This window comes from Theropithecus gelada, chromosome 2, assembly GCF_003255815.1.
Source record: "Theropithecus gelada isolate Dixy chromosome 2, Tgel_1.0, whole genome shotgun sequence".
Lineage (NCBI taxonomy): Eukaryota > Metazoa > Chordata > Mammalia > Primates > Cercopithecidae > Theropithecus > Theropithecus gelada.
The window spans coordinates 25,779,162-25,806,766 of record NC_037669.1 but is presented as its reverse complement, the minus strand read 5'-3'; the positions used below and the strand labels follow the sequence as shown (position 1 = coordinate 25,806,766).

The following is a 27,605-nucleotide window of genomic DNA, read 5'->3' as shown; positions in this document are numbered from 1 at the left end:
TGGCCAAGAAATTACACCTTATTAATGGCAAATCGGGGTCCAGAAAATCTCTCTCTTCCATGGTTCAGTGCATTTTCCCATGTATTTCATCTAAAAATTCATTAGGCACATAGTAGGCATTTGTGCTATGGCAGGCAGTATGCTGAGTACAGCAATAGGGATATTAGAGACCTGCTTGTCAGAATCCTCACATTTCAGATGCTATTCCAGTATTCATTAGTGCACTGATTTTCATATAGAGAACATTTCATTTTAGGGATGAATTTGGTGGTGGTTTTTAAGTGTACCTTTTTTTTTCTAGTACCATTTTTATTTGATTTGTGCTGTATATAATGTTTGTACTTTAAAACATTTTTGTTTTGTTTTGCTTTGTTTTTGAGATGGAGTCTTGCTCTGTCGCCAGGCTGGAGTGCAATGGCGCGATCTCCGTTCACTGCAACCTTTGACTCCCTGGTTCGAGCGATTCTTCTGCCTCAGCCTCCCAAGTAGCTGGGATTACAGGCATGTGCCACCATGCCTAGCTAATTTTCGTATTTTTAGTAGAGACGGGGTTTCACCATGTTGTCCAGGATGGTCTTGATCTCCTGACCTCGTGATCTGCCCGCCTTAGTTTCTCAAAGTGCTGGGATTACAGGTGTGAGCCACCACGCCCGGCCAAAACATTTTTTTTTTTAGTACAAGCCAATAGTGCTGATTTTTTGTTCTCTGTCATAATGAAACTTTCCATGTTTTTGTCTTTTTAAGAATTTATATAGTATATTTGAAAAAGAAGCTAGTGAGTACAAAAACAGTTTGGCTTCCACTGAAATCTTCCATTTAGACTAAGGAGAGTTAGTTCTCATTGTGACCATGAGAGCAGATCAGTTATTTTGCATGTTGACAATGTTTTAGATGAATGATTTTGTTTCATTCAACAATCTCTTATGACCAGATTTTTCTATAATTTTTACTCTCTTGAATGACGTCATATGAAGTATCTTTCTTGCGCTTGGAGTATGATTTGAAAAATGTGTGGTGGTTGGAATTGTGCAATCATAGAAACTTAACATGTGAGTTATTTGATAAATTATCTTGTCCAATCATAGAAATAATGAGGAAACTGAGGCCTTTATTTTTGGTTTTGTTTACTTGTTCAATATCATGGAGAACATGAATTACAATGTTGAGAAAAACAGCCAAATCTCATTACTATTTGGAAAAGTTCTCTTAATAAAAAACTACTGCCCTCTGCTAAGAATATTTGTCATAAGACCCACCAGTAAACTTATCTTCAAATGCGTACAGTATATACCTTTTATACAGCTTTTTGGTGTATCAATCATACATTAAAAAACTAGAATAGTGTCCTCTGAAAAAAAAATCTTTGTTTCCTTCCTAACTTGCCATGTAATAATTTTTTCTATTAAATTTTAGGTAGCTAATGATGAAATAAATAATATATAATAAATTATAATGTGTAAAGTATGATGTGGGTACTAAAGATGTGTTTAGGAAAACACCCTTAATGAATAAAAAAAAAATTGTAACAAATATTTGCTTTGGAGAATATCTGCGTTTAACTTTTTTTTTTTTTTTTTTTTTTTTAATCTTGGAAAGTATTTCGTGTCTTTGACTTCATAGTATAGAAAACAATTGGATTTACTTCAGGAACATTTTGGCTCCTTAGGTTGTGCTTTATTATTAGGGATCCATCTGACAAAATATGAATTACGGGGTGAAGGTAGTAACATTTGGGAATCTAAGTGAAATATTCATTAAGTGGCTTTTTAGGTGATAAGAGTGGCATTGAACCCTAAACCACCTCGTCAACATGAAAGATACCTCAGGGGTGTGTGTGTGTGTGTGTGTGTGTGTGTGTGTGTGTATTTTTTTTTTTTTTTTTTTTTTAAACAGTCTCACTGTGTTCACCCCAGGCAGGAGTGCAGTGGTACCATCTTGGCTCACTGTAAGCTCCACCTCCTGGGTTCAAATGATTCTCATGCCTCAGCCTCCTGAGTAGCTGGGACTACAGGCATGTACCATCATGTCTTGCCAATTTTTTTTTTTTTTTTTTTTTTTTGTATTTTTAGTGGAGACGGGGTTTTGCCATGTTGGCCACGCTGGTCTCAAACTCTTGGTGTCAAATAATCCACCTGGCTCAGCCTCCCAACGTGCTGGGGTTACAGATGTGAGCCACCACACCTACCCCTAATTTGATTAAATTAAGCATGCTGTTTAAGAGAGCAGGGTGCTAAAAATAAGCCAAAAATTCACTTGAGGTTGGGAAGGGGTAGCCACAAGCCAAAGGGTCAGCAGCAAATTAAATGGGATAGGAAAAAGGTGCACGAGAGGAAGAAATTGTTCTAAAATGCCCTTGGCTCTTACCAGATTGCTGGTATTACTATCTCTTATATACATGAATTGCTTGAACCTTCTGTGTAGTAATGAGTTTTAGAAACACCATCCCAAAACAATGTTTAGAGCAATAGAAAAGGACATGAATTAAAAATCTGAGCAATTTCACAAGTATGTATTTCAGTATCTACTAGATTCTTAGTATATGAATAAATTTGGAATTACATTTAAAATTATTAGCAATGCAGATTTGTAATTATTTTCTTCATGTTAATATACTCTATAAATTTTGCTGAGATTCATAGTACACAGATTTTTAAGATTCTAACTTTTGATTTAATTTGAAGGAATTTTATATTAATTTTTTATGTAACAGTTTAATAATGTCCTTCTGAATTATAATTTATAGTGACTTTCTATTATTTTTGGCACTTCTCATAATATCATAGCCGTAAGTCTCAGTGGCATTATTTTATCTGATTTTGATTAAGAATGCCAATAATCGACAGATTGATATCCTATTTTCAGTTTGTCTAGGGATATATGTTTTTAGACTTTTTTGAAAAGTTCTTTCCAAAGATTCTATCACCAATATAATTTTTTTAATATTTAAAAATCACTTCTTTTTTTAAAATTCTAGTTTGTCAAAAGATGAAATTACACTCTACTACTAAATATGCAAGTTAATTAAATCCAGTGACTACAGCCACTATGTATGTTAAAGTATATTCTTAAAGTTACATTTATAGTACTTGGTCTATCAATAACTAAAGTATATTTTGAGATACTTGTGTCTGCCACATACATACAGCAGCTAGAGTATTAAAATACAGCCAACAGATTTAAATTGGCTTGTTTTTGATCTGCTTAATGGGGTAATAAAATCCAGAAGGGTATCCTGATAGAAAGATTAAATGCAGTACACTCAAAGAGAAATGATCTAAAATGAAATAAGTATATAGATAGCTAGATTGATACATAAATGATAATGATGGATTTAAAGCCAAGTTGCTGTCTCCTTTTGTTGGATATTAGTTTTAAGGGATTTGATTTGATTTATGTTTTTGAACTATCTTAACTTCCCATTGTAAGATACTGAATTTGATATGGTTAGATGGCAGCCGTGAAATTACCTAGTTTGCACTTTTGAACCTTAGGGATGAATGGCTGGAATACCTGAAAGAAAAGTTACTATTTTTTAAAAAGCGGGCCGGGCGCGGTGGCTGACGCCTGTAATGCCAACACTTTGAGATGCTGAGGCGGGTGGGTCACTAGGTCAGGAGATCGAGGCCATCCTAACAGGTGAAACCCTGTCTGTATTAAAAATACAAAAAATTGGCCGGTTGTGGTGGCTCACGCCTGTAATCCCAGCACTTTGGAAGGCCGAGGCGGGCGGATCACGAGGTCAGGAGATCGAGACCATCCTAGCTAACACGGTAAAACCCCGTCTCTACTAAAACTACAAAAAAATTAGCAGGGCGTGGTGGCGGGCACCTGTAGTCCCAGCTTTTTGGGAGGCTGAGGCAGGAGAATGGCGTGAACCCGGGAGGCGGAGCTTGCAGTGAGCCGAGATCGCGCCACTGCACTCCAGCCTGGGCGACAGAGCAAGACTCTGTCTGAAAAACTAAAAAACAACAACAACAAAAATACAAAAAATTAGCTGGGCATCATAGCACGCGCCTGTAGTCCCAGCTACTCGGGAGGCTAAGGCAGGATAATCGCTTGAACCTGGGAGGCGGAGGTTGCAGTGAGCCGAGATCGCGCCTTGGCACTCCAGCCTGGGCGACAGAGACACCGTCTCAAAACACAAACAAACAAAACTAATTTTAATGTCTAAATTACAAAGGAATATATCGAGTTCTACAGTAGAAACTGGCTCAGTTTTTTTCCGAGGTAAGCAAATTGAATTTAAATTTTCACTTATTTTGTTTTTACATTCCAAGAGTGATTTATTTTGTAGCTATTCCATGCCATCAACACTTCGATACACAGCACCCTGATGATGGTAAAAAAAAAAAAAATCCCTAGATAGTTTACAATCTTGTTTATTTTCTTATATATGTATCTGGAAGTATTTAAATAAAAAGTAATGATCAGTGTTTCTCTTCTAAATTGATAAATGGAAAAGTACAATGTTGTTGTTAAAAATAAGTTAGAAGTTAGAATATGAGGAGTATTCAGGAATTCTAAATGATTCTGTTTATTGTCTTGCTTGAAGGAACCCTAACAAATTGTTTAGTATTGATTTACATTCTGAATTAAATTAAACATAATTTTCTTATGTTTTGCAGCTATATTTTCCGGTTAAGTTGCACTCGTTTGGGACAGTGGGCCATTGGCTATGTGACTGGGGATGGGAATATCTTACAGACCATACCTCATAACAAGCCCTTATTTCAAGCCCTGATCGATGGCAGCAGGGAAGGATTGTAAGTATGAGAAATGGGAGTTGGAGTGCTTATGATTCATGAATTTGAAAAATAAAGATTGCTTTGTGATGGAGAAAATGGATAGCGAGGCTGCTTTTTAATCTTAAGACTGAGAAATAATGGATGTTCCTTAGTTTGTTGTTCATCTCTTTATATAGTCATTTTAAGGTAACCTAATTATTTGAAACTATGTTACAACAAATACATTTCAACTTCAAATTACATGAATTTTTATCTTTCATATGATAAAAAGTTGGGACTTAAAGGTAGTTTTAAAATGGATGTAAAACTGTTTATATTTTAAATTATTTAGAATAATTGACTTCTTTTTCCTCATATAATCCTTAGATTACTAGTTTCACTTTTTTTTTCTTTTTTTGAAACGGAGTCTCACTCTGTTGCCAGGCTGGAGTGCAGTGGTACAATCTTGGCACTGCAACCTCGGCCTCCTGGGTTCAAGGGATTCCCCTACCTCAGCCTCCCAAGTAGCTGGGACTACAGGCATGTGCCACCACGCCTGGCTAGTTTTTTGTATTTTAGTAGAGACAGGGTTTCACCATGTTGGCCGGGATGGTCTTGATCTCCTGACCTCATGATCTGCCTGCCTCAGCCTCCCAAAGTGCTGGAATTATAGGCATGAGCCACCGCGCCCGGCCAGTTTCACTTTTTAAAGTTTGATTGTTAGTGCCAGACTTTCTTTTCTCTTTCTTATCTGTTTCTCCCTCCACCCCTTCCTTTTCTTTTCTCTCGTAGATCTTTCCTTCATTCACACTAATAATAACTCCATATTCTAGGACTATGTGTTAATAGCTAAGTTTAGTTTATCTCAGGCTATATTCCTTTTTAAAATTTAAAAATAAATAAGTTCCCCTTTGTTTTTTAAATTAATGAATTCTCCCCACTCCCTCGACACACAAAGTATGGACAATCTATTGGGTCCCTTAATAGTAAATATGTCTGGTTCTTCTTTGCTTTATTCACATGTCACTCCCTTTGTCCTCTCCTTGTATTCTCAGTGCACTTGATCATGCTGCTTTTTCTTCCCCTCTGCCTTGCTGGGTAACTTAGAGATGCTCATGATCAAACTCACTGCAGTATGAATTCTGAAACCTAGCAGAAGAAAGTCCACCAGAGTTAACAAAGAGCAAATGATTTGAGTTTTACCTTTCTCAAAGTAATTGCAAAACAGAAAGAAAGAAAAGAAGAAAAGTGATGAGATTTATGCAAAGAAAAAGTAGGAATTTTTAAAAACCTGTGAGCTTTTGGGTGGGACTGGTAGCTTACTCCTGTAATCCCAGCATTTTGGGAGGCTAAGGCAGGAGGATCACTTGAGCTCAGGAGTTCGAGATCAGGCTGGGCAACATGGCAAAACCCTATCTCTACCAAAAATGCAAAAAAACTAGTTGGGCATGGTGGCGCGTGACTAGTCCCTGCTACTCTGGAGGCTAAGATGGGATAATCACTTGAACCTGGGAAGTTGAGGCTACAGTGACGACATTGTGTCACTGCACTCCAGCCTGGGCATCAGAGTGAGACCCTATCTGGAAAGAAAAAAAAAAAAAAAACCCACACACACGAAACCTTTCAATAAATTAGTTACGTAGTAATTGTATGGCAAGTTATGGTACCAAATGTGTATTTCTCTTTCCTTTTCCTTCTGATTTTCATAAATTTGCTAGTCTTGGTTATTTATACCTTCTAATGCATCAAAGATTTGTGTATAGATTTTGATTTACAATGATTACAGAGTTTTTTTTAAGAAAATATACTTTAAAGTTTGAATTTATAAGTAGATGGTAAATGGACAAATCTGTAGAGGGAAAAATTTTGATATAGCTTGTTTGAGTTATTCCTTCTGTTTTTCAAATGTCATTCAAAGAGTCACAAATTTTAGTATTATAATCAGCGGAGCAAAGCCTTTAAACTCCTGGGCACAGTAACTCTTGAGAGTTACACACACACGCATCTCCAGAGGGATTTAGCTAGTTGATTTTGAACTTTAATAATATATTAGGATAAAATAGGATTTATAAATTAATTAGATAAGGTTTCTCATAAGATCAGAATAGGATATCATTGCATCCAGCTACCATCCGGGTCCACTGTATTTCCTTATATTAATAGTTAATCCAATATTGTATGACATAGTTGAAAGAGATGTTTATTTTGATAACCACCCAACATTCTTTACTCCTTCAATGCCATTGAAAAGCGCTCATCTGCAGTATATCCTGGGTGTACTAAGGACAGAAATAATCAAAAATGATGATTAGCGTACCATAGGAAAGGTTAAAGGTCCTTTTTATACCTTTTTAACCTATCAACAACCTCCTGGTAGGTTAAAAAGAACTTTTAACCTTTCCTATGGTACCCTAATCCTCATTTTTGTAACTTTAATTTCTGAATTCTTGCTAGAATTTCTTCATATCATTGAAATGTGATACCTAAAATTTTATATAATTTTTTTTAAATGGCAAATTTTTAGAGTATATTAAAAAGTTGCTTATCTTCTTTGGATTATCATTCCTCATTTAATATTTGTCAAATTTTGTAGCACACCCATAAGGACATTCTAAATTTGTATCATACTCAGATGTAGTAAATTCCTTTTGCTAAATCATAAAAAAATCATCTCACTGATTTGTCCCTTACTATGTCATAATTATCTGTCCTTTAAGTTCATTTTTCTGGTTTTCCTGGGTAAATTCTAACACTTAACGTGTTTGTAGACACCTCATTCGAGGATAAATATTGTTTATTACTTTAAAGAATAGATTTGTTATAGTTTTACCCTTTTAAATATACATACTATAGTACTATATTCTTACTATTTTATTTAAGAAATTTAGTATAGAAAGATGTTAAACAGAATTAACCATAATTTAATAAACTGATGAAACACAGCAGTGACATTACCACTTTTTAAAATTAAAAATAAGTGTTTACCAACACAGTAAATTTTATTTTTTGATGAATTTTTGAATAACAAGTACAACTTCTGATTTAACACAGCAAGAATGCATTATTACTACAACTTTTAGTTCAGATTTCAGTTTTTCCTGATAATAGAACCTTGTTTCTATCTATAGACCATTTTGTGTTTGTAGTGTTAAGTCAATGAAACATGGAAATGTAGCATTTTCTAATTTTTTAAAATGTGTATGTGCATGTGTATGTGTATTTGCATTTGTGCATATGTGTTTGTGTTAGGGTGAGGGGAAGATGAGAGAAGAGATATGGAAACTGTAGAAACAGGAACACCACAGAAGCGTTTGAATAACTTACAAGAGAACTATGGCCTTTAATTATGTTTTCTTTCCACGTGGTATTAGGCATGGTGTAAAATGATGTGATTAACATTACCTGTGCCTCAGATGAAAGATCTAACAGTTGCAAATAGGTATATCCTCAAAGTGTTTTGGAATAGAACATGATTGATCAGTGAAATATTCTTAGCTTATATAAGAGACATATATTAAAGCTATTTCATTGAAAATGGTTGCTTAGTGGGTTGGGCTATATTCATTATGTATTTCTTATATGAAAATAATTTCTACATTCTAAGTGTCCTAAAAACAACATAATATTTTGGAAATAATGAAGTAATATGTTATCGATATGTTACATAAAAAGGAAACATCCAAATGTATGTTTGAATATAGAAAAAGTTGATTAAATATCCTTAAATGCAATTAAAACTTGTATATTTAAGATAATAAAGTTTCTGTTTAAATTCAGTTATCTTTATCCTGACGGGAGGAGTTATAATCCTGATTTAACTGGATTATGTGAACCTACACCTCATGACCATATAAAAGTTACACAGGTAAGGATAATTTCTAGAAAAGTATAATTAAATAAGTATCCATAATGCCTTCTAAATAAATAAGACTCTCATACAGTAGTTAAAATCATGCACAAGTATTTCATACAAAATATACTTAAGGAATTATAAGAGTGTTTAAAGAGAAATTATATTACTTTCTTAGATTTTTTGATACAAATTTATGCTGTTAGAATTCTTGCTTTCCATATAGTATTGGCATTTATATGGGGGAAATAAATAAATCCATGAGCAGGTAGGTGGATGTAAGGAGAGAGCCATAGTTTAGAAAGCTCCCCAAAAAAGATTACAATAATCATATGCCTTAGATTTTAGAGTCAAATAGATAATTGAAGCCTGTTGAAGATAACAGTTATGTTTTTCTAAATCCATTGCTAGCAACCTCATAGATTTTGAATGGGAATGTAAGTTGGTAAAACCTTTCTTGAGAGTGATATTCAGTAATTATAAAAATCTAAGTGAAAATATCTTTTCACTTTAGAATCTATATATGTAATAGATCCCATATATATCACTTACACACACACACAAAAACCTGTACAACAGATATTTACTGTAATTTTTTTTCTAAAAGTAAAAAGTTACAAAATACTAAGAAGTTTAGTAATAGATTAAATAGGCTACTATTCTCATGCTGTATTGTGTGAAGTCATCAACAGGAGGGAGGTAGCTCTACATACTCACATGGGAACTTCTGCATCTTGTACTATAAAATAATTCCATTTATGTAAAGTACAAGTAGGTAACATTTCATTTGGTAAAGTTACATTATGTAGGTTCAACTTCTGTAAGGAAATACATAATTAATTGCTGTATGTGAACATGTGAGTATACTTTTTAAAAGATCAAAAAAAACCACCAAACTGGTAAAAGGATTTAACTGAGGAGGTAACAGGGATTGAGCAATCAGGGAGGGGATGAAGGGAGAATTTGAGTATTTTTTTATTTTACATTCACTCTGGTTTTAAAATATTTTATATTTGAGACATGTTCACGCCTTGTCTAATAAATAATAAAAAGCTGAAGGAAAAAAACAAGAGAATTACAGCTTTTTAAAAGATAGTAGATAATGATTTACCTTATAATTATCCAAGTTACAGTTTGTGTGGTCTTTACATTATTATGTGAGACATACACGTTGACATTTATATGTACATATTGTACATGTACATTTAATAAGCGATTGCCTTTTTCTTTTCTTTTTTTGAGATGGAGTCTTGCTCTGTCACCCAGGCTGGAGTGCAGTGGCGCCATCTCGCCTCACTGAAAGCTCTGCCTCCTGGGTTTGCACCGTTCTCCTGACTCAGCCTGAGTAGCTGGGACTACAGGCGCCCGCCACCATGCCCGGCTAATTTTCTGTATTTTTTAGTAGAGACGGAGTTTTACCGTGTTTGCCAGGATGGCCTCGATCTCCCAACCTCGTGATCCTCCTGCTTCAGCCTCCCAAAGTGCTGGGATTACAGGCATCAGCCATTTTCTTTCATTTTTTTTTTCTGAGACAGAGTTTTGCTTTTGTTGCCCAGGCTGGAGTGCAGTGGCGCAGTCTCGGCTCACCACAACCTCCGCCCTCTGGGTTCAAGCAGTTCTCTTGCCTCAGCCTCCCAAGTAGCTGGCATTACAGGCACCCGCCACCACATCGGCTAATTTTTGAATTTTTAGTAGAGACGGGGTTTCTCCATGTCGGTCAGGCTTGTCTCGAACCCCTGACCTCAGGTGATCCACCTGCCTCACTCTCCCAAAGTGCTGGGATTACAGGCGTGAGCCACCGTGCCCGGTTATGATTGCCATTTTAAATTTAATATGTGATTGCCGTTTTAAAAGTTATGTAGTGATCCCGTATTTTCAAATATGTGTGAAAGGATACGTAGGAAAGACAGTGCCTCTTTATAAAGCCATTAAAAAAAAAAAAACCTTTGGAAGTAATAACATTCCCTTAAATTACTCATACATATTCTTATTGTTTAGGTTGCACTGAGGTCTGTATCTGTGATTTTAGCCTAATGTAATTTTTTTTATAATTGCGTATTTGTCCTTTAGACAGTCATAACCAGTATCAATACTTACCTATTATTTCAGGGACATCAGCAATTTATAACTTACTTTGAATTACTTTAGTTTTATTTCTTTTCCATTTTTATGCATTCTCTCTTGTCTCTTTCCTTAAGTTCCCCATAAAATTTTTGTATATTCACGCATCATAGTAGACACAGTTTATATGTGTGTACCTGCATGTACATGCATATGTATCCACGTGTGTTTATGTGTATATATATTTTTTTTCTCACCAGGATTATAGTATATTTTAGTAGGCTGTGGACTAAATATTGTTATTTATTTATCCTACTCAGTGCCAGGCACATTGTAGTCACTTACCGAACTAAAAGTTGCTTTATTTACCCAAATATTGGTTTCATAATTCCTTTTCTTTGTATTCCTAACATTTTTTTTTATATTTTTTTCAAATTTACCAATTTATTTGTATCTTTGTCACAAAGATCTTTTCAGTATTTGAATTTTGAAAATTTTACTGTGTCAAATGTTTTGAATTTTGAAAATTTTACTGTGTCAAATGTTTTAAGCTAAAAGCCTAATCAATCAAGAACATGGCAGTTTTAATAAAATGGTTTTTGGTTGCTGATGTGATTTGTTTTCTTGACAGTGTTAGGGAAAGAGTATGCACTTTTTAGTCAGAGACTTCATTTAGAGTTTGAAGCAAACAATTTAAACTTATTAAGCCCCAGGCCTAACTTTTGTTAAGTTCAATATATCTTCTTATGCTTTGGTGATTAAGTGAAATAATAAGTGTGGACCACAGTGCCTGGCATACAGGAAATGCTTGGTAAATATTTGTCACTTTTCTCTTCCCTTCTGGGATTTCTAAAGATATTGAAACAAAAAATAATGTTTAGCCAAGTATCCTTTTTTTTTTTTTTTTTTCAATTTGACAGTTAAATTATATGAACATGTGGCATTTATAAAAAAGATAAAATCATTTTATATTCCTATTTTAAAACCATAGATTTTGTCTTTTGAGTCACCATGACTATTGAAGTAAGTCCTTTCCTAAAGGAACCTTAAATAATATGAATAATTAAGAAGCATATAAGATAGATGATAAAAGTTCAAACCTTTTTAGAATGGATTTTGTAGACCAAATTGTGATTATCAATTCAAAACATGTCTCAGATGGTAACAAAATTCTGACAAGATCAATTGTGAGATATTTACTGTGTGTCATTTTATTTGGGAAAATTTGATACTAACAATTCATGCTGGAAATACATTAATGCTACTTTCCTTCCCCCTCCCCCAAATTCCAGGAACAATATGAATTATATTGTGAAATGGGCTCCACTTTTCAGCTCTGTAAGATTTGTGCAGAGAATGACAAAGATGTCAAGATTGAGCCTTGTGGGCATTTGATGTGCACCTCTTGCCTTACGGCATGGCAGGTATAATCATTAACAACCTGGATGTCTGTCTTATGTGTCCTACTAGTATTTTTCTTTTCAGTTTTCTTCTTAATGGCTTAGGAAGTAATGCTGATAAGTGCTTTATTTTAAATGATTGTGTAGACATTTTGTATGTTTGAGTTGCTTTATATAATTTGATTTTAACTATCTTATATTTTGTTTCTTTTAAATGTGTAACTTAATTTTATTAGTCATCAGTAGTTGTACTTCTATAGTACCATGGATTTCAGGATGTTCACTTGTAGATATTACCAACTAAATATATTTATGCCATTTATTCATAGATTCTGTTTGTAGTAGGTCAGTTTCCAAAGGCAAGTAAATCTTAGTAGATCAATCTTATTTTGATATTTTCAAGCAAACTTCCTTTTCTCCTGAGGAGTCATGGTTCCTGTCTCACATACGCTCCGTAGTGCTGAAATTGGAGAATCAAGACAGGAAGTATCTCCAAATACTTACAGTTCCCACAGAAACAGGCATTAAAGTTTCCTATTTACTGAAGCATAATCTCAGGAAAATTGCCTTCCCATTTGTAGCAGGCATTCAATAAATATAAATTGATTTGATGTTTTATAGGAAGGTCTGGAGAATAACTGGTTTTCCCAAGGACATTCTTTTATTTCTTCATCTGTAACGAAGATTGGGGATTTTAAAAATGGATCTTTGGACAGATTTCCAGTTTTGAGTATTTGGAGAAGTCATGGAATATTTTGATCAAGCCATTTTGAAACTGCTGTTTGACATAATTACGTTGAAGCTAGAAGCATATTTATAGGGTTTAGAAAGCAAATAATTAAATTTTCTAGCCTTTAAAAAAATTTTCAGTGAAGCGTGTAGTTGACATTCCTACCCTATTTCTGAGCCCTTTCAGTCCTTGATTTTCTTTGTCCAACCCTGTACCTCTGCATGACTTGAGGAAGGATGGACATTGAGGTTCATGGAAGGGGGCTGACAGACTCGCCTGCCAAGCTCCTTACTTAGTAATAAAATATAATGATTTTCCCATTTTCATAGTCATAAAAGGGCCTGCTGCTTCTTTTGTGAAAAACTTTTTTTTAATGGATGAAGAAAAGAGGAAGAATTAGGAAATGAATTACAGTTGATTTATATTTTCGAAGTCCTTTCTGAATGCCCAGAGATCTTTGCTACCTCAGGAACATTGTTCAAAATCCCTATACTTCTCTCCTTCGATATGAATTTGGCTTCTGTTTTGTTTTAGGTTTTTCTTTATTTCCTCTCCCTTATTTCCTTTTATCCCTTCATGATGTTGATGAATTTTGCATATTACAGGGAGATGTTGGAGGAGATCATTCTCAACATAGATACTTGATTTCTATTTAAATTTTGTTAACAGTAATAATTCTGCAAACTTAGCAGTGCCTTTTAAAAACTACATTCAATAAATTTAGATATGTTGGTAGAAGACAAAATTGCAAGTTTATTTCAAATGTGTCAGTAGGAGGTATTATAGAGATAGTGACTTAGTGATAGATTGTCTGTAATTGGACTACTTAGGACTAGTGTACCTGATAATGATTCAGTGTTTCAGGATACATATTAAACTAACAAAGAAAACAAATGGTATTTGTCACCGTTCTTTGCCTTCAGTATGGTAGTGTGGTTTTTACAGGTACATAGAAACTAAAAGCCTTGCATTTCTCCATGAAGAAAATCAGAATAATAGCCTGATACAAATTCCTAACACTGCCTCCGTGCAAGGCTTCTGTATTTCACCCATTTTTCTCCAGGCTCCAGTCTTAGAACATACACATGCATACATGTTGCAAGACTTCCCATCTGTAACTCAATACTGTGCTTAGTATTTGGGGGTTAAGTTGGTTAAAAGTCAGAAGCTAGGGCTGGCACGGTGGCTCGCGCCTGTAATCCCAGCACTTTGGGAGGCCGAGGCGGGCAGATCACAAGGTCAGGAGATCGAGACCATCCTGGCTAACATGGTGAAACCCCGTCTCTACTAAAAATACAAAAAAATTAGTCGGGCGCGGTGGCAGGCGCCTGTAGTCACAGCTACTTGGGAGGCGGAGGCAGGAGAATGGCGTGAACCTGGGAGGCGGAGCTTGCAGTGAGCAGAGATCGCGCCACTGCACTCCAGCCTGGGTGACAGAGTGAGACTCCGTCTCAAAAAAAAAAGTCAGAAGCTGCTATTAGTTTGACAGAAACATTTGTTTAGTAAAATGCTTTGTTTAAAGCATCATACAAAATAATTGTTTACCGGCAGGGCATGGCATGGCAGCTCACACCTTTAAATCCCAGTACTTTGGGAGGCGGAGGCAGGAAGATCCCTTGAGCCCAGGAGTTCAAGAACAGCCTGGACAACATAGGGAGACCCCATTTCTATAAAAAAATAAAAATAAAAATAAAAGAACAACAAACAGTTGTTTATCTTGCAGCCCAGGGTGAGTAGAAAAGTATGGCTGAATATAAAGCAACAAATATTTTATTTATTTTACTTTCTATATACTTCTTAAAAGAAAGTTTATTTATTCTTAGTAAATAAATACTGCCTTCAGTAAGTCCTATCTTAACATTGTCAGTAGATTCTTGGAAACTGCAACTTTGAGCAAAGTGACATACTGTAAGCTGTAGGAACCTTAACTCTTGTTTCTATCAATTAGCCTATGGTAAAATGGATTTCATCATACAATAAGTTGTTTCACTTAAAGTCTCAATTTCCAGTAACTGATTAACAATATTAATTGAGGACTTAACTGTATTTATTTGTTAGGTTTGTGAACTATTTGCAATAGGTCCATTATGTGCAAAAGGGATAGGAATATTTCCCAGTTATCATTCTGTATTATTAATGCTGTGTCCTTTACATCGCCACAACATTTCTGTGTGTTACTGTGCATTCTCCAGATTGGTGTAGTTCCTCTTGCTTGTTGCTTATCAATTCCTTGAATTATTTCATGACTTTTTATATTGACCTAATGACCTTATATGAAGATACATTCAGTAATGTTGGTAAGTTAACATTTACTATTTCTCTTTTTCACTCTGAGCTGCCTCTCAGTTTTGCCTTAGAAATTGAGGAAGTACATAAATGTCAAGCTCTGAAAATTGTGTTTAGCTAAAATGTTTAAAGTTATGTGAGACAGTAATAATAAAGTAGTTTACTAAGTAAAGTAGTAACAAAAATGACAAATTCAAAACTATTCAGAAGGCTGAAATAATAACATTTATGTTACTAGACACTAATGTTATTATCTTAATCTGATCATTGAATTTTGTACCTAAATTAATGAAAAATATGCAAACCTTTATTTTCAGTACTATTTTTGAATTCTCCTCACACAAAGCAGCTCATCATTAATAAGCATCCTCCGGATACATTTTGTATATGTCTCTGTAAGCTCTTATCTCATTATGTTCATGTTGTAAATATTTCCATATTTATGTATTTCCTTTCTAGAATGTAGGTTACTTTACCTACTTTAGAATCTCTCTCTGCTAGCATGTTATCTGCACATTGATCATTACTCAGTAAATACTTACAGATTGCATGCTAGGTAATGTAAAAGAAAAGGAAATCTAAAAGTACATTAAATAAAAAGACAGTATTGTAGATTGATTGTGACAAGCTTTTATAATACTTTTCTGAGAAGTATTTATGATCTTTTCAAAGACCTTTTATCATGTTCAGTATCTGAGAGCGAATCCTAGAAATTCTAAGGCTTAGTTCCCTTTGTTCCATTCACTAGCTATTGTGTGATTTCCTTAACTTTTTACCTTGTGATTTTTTCCAACCATTTTTGAACCATGTTATTTTACTTTTATTGTTTGCAGTACTACCAGCACTAACACAGAAGCAATAAGACTGCATTTGTACTGCTTTTTTGCACCAAAAAAATATATATATGCACAGTAATCCCCGGTTCATGTTTTCTCTACCCCTAAAGAAGATTGTTCTTAGGTCAATAATTCTAAGTTGATATTTCACAGTGTCTGTATCTCAGTGGGATCTTACTGGTCAAAGGAAGTTTCAACTTTTGAACATTTCTACTTTTGGATAATCTAAATATTTTTACATTTAGATATAGGCTTCACATAGTAGTGCTTCCTGCCAACTGGCATATCTGTTTTGGCAGCTTTTGTATTATTGCATGAACAGCAACGTTTGTTGATCATTTAAACGTGTTATTGCAAAATGCCTCTGGTATTTAATAAAAATAAAAGTCTTATAAAGTTAATCTAGTGAAAGCACAGTTGTAAAACAGATATGCTGAAGGTCTCGTATCTGTAATCTCACCTAGCTGCTCTCTTGACTTAACCTAATTGATAGTAAATGTATCAGTAAGAAGAACAAAATTATAGCACACTTCATAGTTGCGCAAAATATTACCAAAAGTGGTGTCTAAGCTTGTAGATACATAGAGAAATGTTCTCAAGGTATGAGGTCTCTGGACTTAAGAGTAAAATAACTTATGTCTCTCTTTTTCTATTTTTTCCTCATTCAAAAATGGTACTTTAAAGACACTGTTTTTGTTTTATATGATTAAATTTCCAAGCTTAACTGTGCGCAGGAAGAATTTGTTATTTTGCTTCTTCCTCTTACTGGTTTGGTAGAAGCAAACCAAGATTGTTTCAACTATCATTTTCCATTTATTTATTTATTTAGGAAACATTCTTTGAGCAGCTGCAACATCCCATGTTCTGTCCTATGCCCTGAACTAAGAAGAACTCTGAGACACAATCCTTAGCCTCAAGAAGTTAAAGTTAAAATTAAACCTGGAATTTCTATTGAGGGGCAAGATATTAATAATTACTTGAAATGAGTATCCTGTTGTCGTTCAAATTTAATTATGGCTGCTAGACATTTTTTGTTACTTTCTACTACGTTGGTTGGGCATGCTGATATGAAAATGATTTTAAAGGCTGCATGTCTGCCAGGAAGCTATGATAAATCAGTTAGAATCCAATAGGAAATATTAAACCCTGACCATTAATCATACTATGCTCAGCAGTGCGCATTTTTAGCAAGTCATTCTTCACCAACTTTTCCTTCCATCTGAGGCCCTACTTTGGTTTAATTGAAATTCGTTAGAGACTTAAATTTTATGTAATTAACAGAAAACTTAAGAAATGCACAGTAGCTGTGTCAGTTGTTACAGGCTGCAAGTGGTTACTCTTTAATTGCTGTCAAAATGGCCCATTAGTCATGCCTCTGAAGAGGTGTCAGATGCTTTTTTCTCTTTCTGAAACATCTGTGTTATTTAATAAATTGAATAAGCAAACAGAGTTTGCACAGAATACTAAATAAGTTGAATAATCACCTTTCTAGAGACATTCTTTGAAGTAATGTTACTCTGTGTGCAACACTTCCGTGCTACCCTTGGTAATAAAACTTGGAGAGTTGTCTTTCATGTCCACGAGCTAATGGGATATTAACAAAACGTTAATCTTCTCAACCTTGACCATCTTCCTTTGTGAGGCAGCATATTATGCAGCAGGGATTCTGCAGCATTACCATGTAAGGTTAAAAGTTAAGGAATTGTTTTCATTCTGTGCTTATTTCAGGAATCTAGAAAATGGCTTTTGATTTGTAGTTCTTGAAGAGGTCCTTCACATCCCTTGTAAGTTGTATTCCTAGGTATTTTATTCTCTTTGTAGCAGTTGTGAATGGGAGTTCACTCGTGATTTGGCTCTCTGTTTGTCTATTATTGGTGCATAGGAATGCTTGTTATTTTTGCACATAGATTTTATATCCTGAGACTTTGCTGAAGCTGCTTATCAGCTTAAAGAGATTTTGGGCTGAGACAATGGGGTTTTCTAAATATACAGAGAAGACATAAAGAAATGGACAAACATTACATGCTCATGGATAGGAAGAATCAGTATCATGAAAATGGCCATAATGCCCAAAGTAATTTATAGATTCAATGCTATCCTCATCAAACTACCATTGACTCTTCACACACTTAGAAAAACTACTTTAAATTGCATATGGAGCCAAAAAAAAAAACTCATATAGCCAAGACAATCCTAAGAAAAAAGAAAAAAGCTGGAGGCATCATACTACGTGACTTCAAACTATACTACAAGCCTACAGTAATCAAAACAGCATGGTACTGGTACAAGAACAGATATATAGACCAATGGAGCAGAACAGATGCCTCAGAAATAACGCCACACATCTACAACCATGTGATCTTTGATAAACCTGACAACAACAAGCAATGTGGAAAGGATTCCCTATTTAATAAATGGTGTTGGAAAAACTGGCTAACCATATGCAGAAAACTGAAACTGGACCTCTTCCTTACACCTTATACAAAAATTAACTCAAGATGGATTAAAGACTTGAATGTAAGACCTAAAACCATAAAAACCCTAGAAGAAAACATAGGCAATACCATTCAGGTCATAGGCATGGGCAAAGACTTCATGACTAAAACACCAAAAGCAATGGCAACAAAAGCCAAAATAGACAAATGGGATCTAATTAAACTAAAGAGCTTCTGTGCAGCAAAAGAAACTATCATCAGAGTGAACAGACAACCTACAGAATGGGAGAAAATTTTTGCAATCTAGCCACCTGACAAAGGGCTAATATCCAGAATCTACAAGGAACTTAAACACATTTATAAGAAAAAAAAAAAAAAACCATCAAAAAATGGGCAAAGGATGTGAACAGACACTTCTCAAAAGAAGACATAAAATTTATGCAGCCAACAAACATATGAAAAAAAAAGCTCATCATCACTTGTCATTAGAGAAATGCAAATCAAAACCACAATGAGATACCATCTCACACCAGTTAGAATGGCGATCATTAAAAAGTCAGGAAACAGCAGATGCTGGAGAGCATGTGGAGAAATAGGAATGCTTTTACACTGTTGGTGGGAGTGTAAATTAGTTCAACCATTTGTGGAAGATGGTATGGCGATTCCTCAAGGATATAGAGTCAGAAATACCATTTGATTCAGCACTCCCATTACTGGGTATGTACTCAAAGGATTATAAATCATTGTACTATAAAGACACATGCACATGTGTGTTTATTGCAGCACTGTTCACAATATCAAAGACTTGGAACCAACCCAAATGTCCATCAGTGATAGACTGGATAAAGAAAATGTGGCACATATACACCATGGAATACTATGCAGCCATAAAAAAGGATGAGTTCATGTCCTTTGCAGGGACATGGATGAAGCTGGAAACCATCATTCTCAGCAAACTAACACAAGAACAGAAAAACAAACACCACATGTTCTCACTCATAAGTGGGAGTTGAACAGTGAGAACACATGGAGCCAGGGAGGGGAACATCACACACCAGGATCTGTCAGGGGCTGCGGGGCAAGGGGAGGGATAGCATTAGGAGAAATACCTAATGTATGATGGGTTGATGGGTGCAGCTAACCACCATGGCATGTGTATACCTGTGTAACAAACCTGCATGTTCTGCACATGTATCCCAGAACTTTTAAAGTATAATAAAAAAAAAAAAAAAAAAAAAAAGGAAAGTGACTTTTGAGCTCCTGAATGGAAAAAACTCCAAACTGTGTTCTTCATATCTTCCTTCAAAAATAAAAAATGGATATCTTTGTCAGTTGGATATGCAGCTATGTTTTGAATTACTGCCAAGGACTTTAATTCAATTAAACGTAAAATTAGTTTTCCTGTGGTTATTCTTCCTGTATATTGTTTGATATAATTTAAAAGAAAGATATCAGAGTATTCAAAATAGTAATTCACCAAAAAATCAATAAACTCTGATTTTAATGTGGAATATGATTAAGGAGATTTCTAGATGTTCCATATGTAGAGAGTGTTGTTGGGAAAAAGTATATAGTTTTCTGAGAGAGGTGAGAAACAAGCTCAAATGATCACTTTTAAAGCAATAAGAAATAATCTTTGGCTAGGCATGCTTGCTCACACCTGTAATCTCAGCACTTTGGGAAGCCTAGATGGATGGATCACGTGAGGTCAGCAGTTTAAGACCAGCCTAGCCAACATGGCAAACCCTGTTTCTACTAAAAATACCAAATAACTGGGCGTGGTGGCAGGAGCCTGTAATCCCAGCAGCTTGGGAGGCTGAGGCACAGGTGAATGGCTTGAACCTTAGAGGCGGAGGTTTCAGTGAGCTGAGATCACGGCACTGCACCCCAGCCTAGGTAACAGAGCAAGATTCTGTCTCAAAAGATTAAAAAAACGATAAAATAAATCTTTTACTCTATCTTCCTTCAAAGGCAACCGGTCTTCAACGATCTTCAAATTTCTAGCCTCAGTGAAATTTTGTAACTTAGGTGCTACAAATAGAAAATAATACTTGCCTTTACGAGTGTTTTAAATTGGCACTTTTGTCTCTAACCACCTGTTGTGTCTTTCGTGTAAATGTAATTAAATGTTAGAGCTTCCCTTTCACATTGGGAGTAATAAAGAAGCTGCGAGAGTTGTCCAAATACATTATAGTAACATTATGAACTAGAGTGATACACTAGAAAAGGAAAGGAAATGATGGATATGATAAAATCTAGCAGAATAAGTACTTGATTCTTAAGTCTAATGATGAAATTAGATGGATGCTCACTCTGTTGTAAAGTGTGTGGACAGTAACAGATACTGGCACTTTGGAAACATTTTCAGTTGACTCCAGCATGGATCTTTTATAGAGGTTGTTAAAGTTGACACCATTTTTAAAAAGTGTTTAGAATGTGGACTCATTCTAAATGACCAGCTCATTCTAGACCAACTTCATGCATTAAAATTTTAAATTGGATTCAAGCAACAAATGTTTAAAACAAAAAGCTTTTACTATGTAAAAACGTATCCTCAGAAATGGTATAATTATTCAGATGCATTTTACGTCTTCCTGTTAAAGAGCTGAAACTTTTCAATTAGAGCCAACAGAATATTCATTGATTTTAGTAGTTTTTTTAATTTTGAAATTTGCAATTTAAGCAAAATAGTTTTAAATTTTTTACATTTGTGAATAATCAGTAGTAGCAACTAGCTGTTTTTCACCTTTATTTTAACCTTGGCTATGAATCTGAGATTGAAAAACCACTACATGCTGATCCTATAGTGTAGTGTTGAAATGATTAGACTCTTGAAATAGACCCCCTTGTTGTGATTTCCTACTTAGTATTGCTTGCTATGTGACCTTCATCAAACCAGTAAACCCATTTTTCTTGTTGATAAAAGGGGGAACAACAATTGTACCTACCTTATAGGATTAAATGAATTAATATTTAGAGAGTGCTTACAACAGTACCTAGAATTTTAGTTATTACTGTTTCTAATAAAGTACTTAGGAGATATCTCATATTTCCAATTATGATTAATCTATGCACACTGATAATTCTGCAGGTTTTAAGTTGTATTCATTTCATTACAAAATGGAATTCGTATAGAGATATGAGTTTTTTCAAATGTTAAGATATGTTTCCTTAGTTTTCTTATTGTATTTATTCTTGAGACTATTTTTATACTAATTATGCCAACTGGAATTTTTATAGCACTTTATAAAGCTTTAAAATAATTTATCTCACTTTATGGTGTCTCTAAATGTGCATTATCTCATTGTACCCTGTATATAAGATGCAATGAATTGCCCGGGGTCACACAGCTGTAATTGGGGAAGGTAGAAGTCCAGTCCAAGTATCCTAATTCAGAGTATCTGTGCTCCTTTTCTGATTCACTATGCAGGCTTTTATGGGCCTCCCAAATCAGAACTAGAAGAGTCTAGATTCACCAATGTCTTTTTCCCTTGTTCATCATAAAATAAACCAGAACCAAAGATCTCTCCCACTCTGGGGCATTTTGTCTAAGATTACTATTAACTATCCTTCTTTATTCTTTCATTCGTTCTTTCAGCCAGGAGTTACTGAGTTTCTGTGGGAGATACTGTGCTTTGAAAATTCTTGGTATGGATCCAACCTATTCTCAGTGCATTTATATACATATAATTTTTCCAGTTATAATTGCTATGTTTTAAAAAAGATTTGTGGCAGCCTCATAGCTACATGAAATACAGCAAGGTAATATAAATTAGAAGTTATTGATAAAGGAAAAAATACACACATGCATATGCATACACATACAGTAAAAATATAAAATGCACTCCAAAATGAAACTTAGGAGGCCCTATGTATATACCCTACAGCCCTTTGTGTATGTTATATATGTGGGAAGGCATAAAATGATTGACCTTAAGTCAAAGTATGCCTCTAATGATCAGGCTGAAAGCAAATAAGTTACACTATATATAATGCTATCTTGAAAAACATTTAAAAGAAGGTATTTAAGATATAGTATGTCTATCTTAGCAATACTTAAGCAGAGTATGGAAGGTGATTGATACATGATGGTGATGAGATGGTACTAACAATATTCATTTGGGTTTTTACATGGAGTATTTGTGGAGAATGGGGTATTATGAAGGTTTAAATTTTTTTTATATTTGTTTGTCATTGTTTTTTATCTGAGTTTACCTAAAGTTATATTTTTAAGTAATGTCACTGACTTACAGTATTAATGGTTGAGATGTGAGTCTGAATTATTTTACTATACTACGAGAAATGACAGAATTGAGTTTCAGCTGTGTATTGTATTCACTGATAACTTATGTATCCTTTGGCTTAGAAGTATTTCTTATTTGAGGAAGTGAAACCTACTGAGTCATTTAAATAGACGGAGTCCTCAGTACTTCCTCTTAACATTCACGGAATGGTGGGAACTAGAAAATGAGTTATTTATTGGTCTTTCTTTTCCATTAACACATATTATTTGATATTGCATTAAGTATACATTGACAGAAACATTATTTTAATTATTGTATTAAAGACATTTTTCATGTGTATTTAATCAACCATCTGACAGAAACTAGGGCAGAGTAACCAAAGTATCATTTGAGACTTTGTCGTTAGACATAATTTGCATGTGACAGTAGTCTATTTATAAAGTGTGATGAAGTCATATTAGAGTAAGTACCATTAGAGACACATTCAGTGTGATCTGTGTTTGCAAATCAAAATTAGTGTTCATTGGAGCTGTTTGTTGATCTGATGAGTAATGTACACTCTCAACAACAAAACTGAAGAGAAGATGTATTTTGTGATATCTGCTCTTATAATAGGTACTCTTAACACACATCGGTAATTTGTATAACATTAAACTTTCAAGTAGCATAGAGAAAAATCTAAATTCACTTTTAGATGAATAGTTCTGTTTTTTCTTGTGCTATAAAGACACAATTATTGCCTTTCACCTCCTCCAGCTTCAAAACTCAGTATTTTTAGTTGCCTCTTATAAGGAAATAGATCACATAAACTAGAAGTCATCCTTAACCAGAGCGATATGTGAGTTAACCCTGGAGGTTCAAAGAGAAACTTATGTAGCCTAATAGTGTGGCTTGCACATTCTATGCACTATACTAAAAAATAACGTGACTTTCATGATTTTGATTGGGTGGAATAATTTTTAGTTATGATAATTGTACTGGAATTAGATCTTTAAAAAGTTCTTGGTTTTTAGTTATGATACTAAAATATTTACCAATGAATTTATATGATGTGTAGGAGGTACTTCAAAATGATCTAAGAGTGGAAGGAACAAGAGAACATATAGATAAAACTGGATTGAGGATGAATTGATAATTGTTGAAGTCAGGTGATAGGTACTTAGAAATTTATTATAGTTTTCCCTCAAATTTTATGTGTATCTGAGATTTTCTATAATAATTTTTTTAAACATATGAGTAAATTAAGCGACTACGTAGGTCTCAAAGTACTGCTTTCCGTTCTTCATGTGTTAAAGACAGAGGGACCATCAGATCTTCAGATCTTGCTTTCTTTTTTTTTTCTTTTTTTTTGTTTTGGCACAGGGTCTTACCCTGACACCCAGTCTGAGGGCAGTCACGCTATCGTAGCTCACTGCAGCCTCAAACTCCTGGTCTCAAGCGAAGCCCCCAGCTCAGCCTCCCAACCAGCTGGGACTTCAGGTGTGTACCACAACACCTGGCTAATTTTTTAAACATTTATTTTTTGTGGAGACAAGGTCTTGCTATGTTGCCCAGGCTGGCACAGCTTGCTGTTAAATAAAACTGTCTTTTTGAAATTGTCTTCTGTAAATCTGTAAAAGTATTCCACTATAGGTACCTAATATGGATCCCTTTTGACTTTTATAACAAGGGGAGTTTTGCCTGGATGATAACATATATTGAATATGACTTCAAATTTAATATTCTTTTTATAAGAGAAAGATTTTGTTTTTCTTATTTACTCCTGTGTTAGAAAATATCATTGCAAGGAGGTTATCAAAAATAGAAGAACTAAATGTTGGTTTTATTATCTATAAAATGATGGAGCAAATAATATTTAATATGTTTTGAAGCCCGCTGGACATGAACATGTTTGGTGGGAAACCTTGAAGGATTCTGTATTTATATATCTGTATTTCTTTATACCACCTTAGTTCAACTATTTTACCATTCCAAGTTTATTTTCCAAATTATATACAAGCAGATGAATAAGGGAATGTTGCGATTTATTTTTCTTAAGCAAGCTCAGTGTTTTTTGTTTTTTGACACTTTGTTTGGCAAAGGAGGTGTTCAATTTGTTGAGCTGAATGAAGCTTAGAAAGAATAAACTATCACAAGATCTGCCACAAAGTAGATGCGAGGTAGTTGTTCAGTGAGAAGAGAGGGAGAGAGTTATTCCATCCTTGATCCAAACATCACTGTTGGGCGGGTAGATCACTGATTTCCTATTAAACTAAGTGGACAGGACAGTCCTGAATTAATTATGGAACAGTTTCTTTAAAGACATCAGCTCTCTGCATCCCTTGTCTTGCCACTAAAATGGTGCTATTTCATCCTGTTTCTCCCTTAAAGTAATTTTGTGATTTTTACTACGTTTAAATAACACATTGCTAAAGTCAGGGTATAAAGCAAAACCAAAAATAGGGTGGAGAATATCATATACCATCTTATCTCTAGAAAGCAATGTTGTCTGTAGGGCAAGAAAGCAGTCTTTTTATTTCCCTGCAAATTGTGAATTTTTAATATAGTTAGTTTTGAGAAATGAATGTAGGAAACTTTGAGCAAAATGTCCAATAATGACCAGTAAATACATTTCCAGCCCAAAAGTATTTGCACAAATCTTTTCGTATCATATTGTTTAAAAGCAAGATAAGGGGCAAAACTTACTATCTCACAGAGAACTTTATATTCCAAATGAGTTGTATGTCAGGATGAGAGGCTTTCAGGACAGATGATGGCTTTTGAATATAAATGCACACATTTTAATTTTTCCTAATTGTGTATAAAGATTTTAAAATACACAGGCAGTTAAAACAAATATTCAGCCACAGTTAGATGCACAGGTATTGTATTTTTCCCATCGATACTACTGCTGTATTATGAATTTTTAGCAAAATGTACTTTTTAATGGAATGTTTAGTTAGTACTGCTGTCTTTTCATAAGGAGAGACGTGATTCAATGTCCAGTTTTCTTCAGTACTCTATTGCCTTTATACATTAGAATAGTAAGTGAACATTCAGGAGAATAAAGAGGTTTCTTTTCTTGGGAAAATCGAACTTAAATTTTTTTTTTTTCCTTAGGAAACTGAAGATACTGACCATTTATTACATATTTTGTTGACTCCCTGTTGTACACACACTACCTCTTCAAGACAAATCTTCCCCCACCTCCTACCCCATAAACTTTTTTTAGGGGGGTGACTTTTATAGTTGTAGAACATTAGCATTTCTCAGTACTGTTTGTTTTGAAACCATGCATTTTCTGTTTAGGAGTCGGATGGTCAGGGCTGCCCTTTCTGTCGTTGTGAAATAAAAGGAACTGAGCCCATAATCGTGGACCCCTTTGATCCAAGAGATGAAGGCTCCAGGTGTTGCAGCATCATTGACCCCTTTGGCATGCCAATGCTCGACTTGGACGACGATGATGATCGAGAGGAGTCCTTGATGATGAATCGGTTGGCGAACGTCCGAAAGGTAAAACTAGAAACATGGGTTTAGTTAGGGTGGTGTGACCATATGAAAAAGAAATGGTGCTGTCATAAATGGAGTATGACTGAGTGTATTTGAGTTTACAAAAGAAGCACACACACATACTAGGCTAGGCCTGTACAGGGTCATGATCATCAGTATCACTGTCTGCTACGTCCACATCTTGTCCTGCTGGAAGGTCTTCAGAAGCAGTAACACACGTGGAGCTGTCATCTCCTACGATAACAATGCCTTCTTCTAGAATACTTCCTGAAGAACCTGAGACCATGTTACGGTTAACGTTTTTTCATTAGTAGGAGTATACTCTAAAATAATGATAAAAAGTATAATATAGTAAGTACATAAACCAGTAACATGGTCATTTATTATCATTGTCACATATTATGTGCTGTGCATAAGTATATGTGCTATACTTATATGCAACTGGCTGCAGAATAGGTTTGTTTACACCAGCATCACACAAATGCGTGAGTAATGCTTTGTGCTATGACACTAAGATGGCTATGATATCACCCACCAGGCAACAGGAATTTTTCAGCTTCATTTTAATCTTATAATATCTTACGGGATCACCATGGTATATATGGTCCATTACCAAAATATCATTGTGCAGGGCACAACTATAATGTTGACAGGCTGATATAATCAGAGATTGAGAGAGAACGCGATTCTACTCAAGGTACTCTCATTGGTTTTAAACATCATAATCAGAGGTGATGAGAGTGTTTGTATAGAATTAAACATCATCTAACACTGGCAGTAGCAAATCTGTGAAGAAAAAATTTAAGAAGGGAAATTACTAAATTTAGAAATTGTGAAACTGAATTTGATTAAAAATATTCTTTGTTCAATTCTAGAAGAAGTGTCTGATAGAGTTTTTTCTTAATGGGAAGGCTGTCTCACTGTTTGACTTCTAAGAGGTCACATAAGATTTACTTTTGTGAATTTACCAGAGTCTGAGTTTGCTCATCAGTGTTGTTGACTCAGAAAAATTGACCTTGTCAGTTCACTGAGAATGGATGTTACTGCCCAGTTTAAGTTTATATAACCAGGTACACAACAGACTAGTCAAATGAACCAGAATGCCAACTGATTAATTTGCAGACCGGAAATACAGTGGTCAAGGGAGGTAGACTCTTGGATATCAGGCTATTCCCTGTACAGGAAGATACATGAAATCCCAATTACTTTCACAAATTTTTTGCTCTCAAAATCAGAGAAATGGGATTGAGTGGTGTGAAAGGTCTGCATATATGGTGCCACCCTTCCTCCTGACTTGGGCAGACATGGCTAATCAGTCATGATACTTATCATCACTGAGTTCAGACTTGGCCTACAGAGCCTTTTCAACGCAGCCCTGAAGATCTTCCACTATAGTTCATTAGGTTTTGGCAGGTAGCATGAAACTTATTTGCCGTTGTCACTAGATGCAGTGATGATAATGTGTAATGGCATCAGATTGTATTCACTGTATTCATCTATCTCTGTAGTAAGGAAATGCTTGGTACTGGAATTTCGACAAGGCATTTCTT

The 27,605-nt window shown here is 34.8% G+C and overlaps 1 protein-coding gene across 22 annotated transcripts in view; it reads left to right on the top strand.

Annotated features, from left to right (window-relative positions):
• The window catches only part of CBLB (Cbl proto-oncogene B), a 214,407-nt gene that overhangs the window by 123,297 nt on the left and 63,505 nt on the right, over window positions 1-27,605 (top strand). For 20 of the 22 annotated variants that reach the window (XR_003118095.1, XR_003118094.1, XR_003118093.1 and 17 more), the window contains 4 exons: window positions 4,626-4,763; window positions 8,502-8,589; window positions 11,928-12,059; window positions 25,855-26,058. Coding sequence is in view for 19 of the 22 variants with exons in the window: in XM_025375667.1 (XP_025231452.1) it covers window positions 4,626-4,763; window positions 8,502-8,589; window positions 11,928-12,059; window positions 25,855-26,058 (562 nt within the window). In the remaining 3 variants the exon portion in view is untranslated. Of the gene's footprint in view, window positions 1-4,625; window positions 4,764-8,501; window positions 8,590-11,927; window positions 12,060-21,920; window positions 22,085-25,854; window positions 26,059-27,605 lie in introns of all 22 variants that reach the window. The other 2 variants (XM_025375681.1, XM_025375682.1) reach the window with 2 other exon arrangements.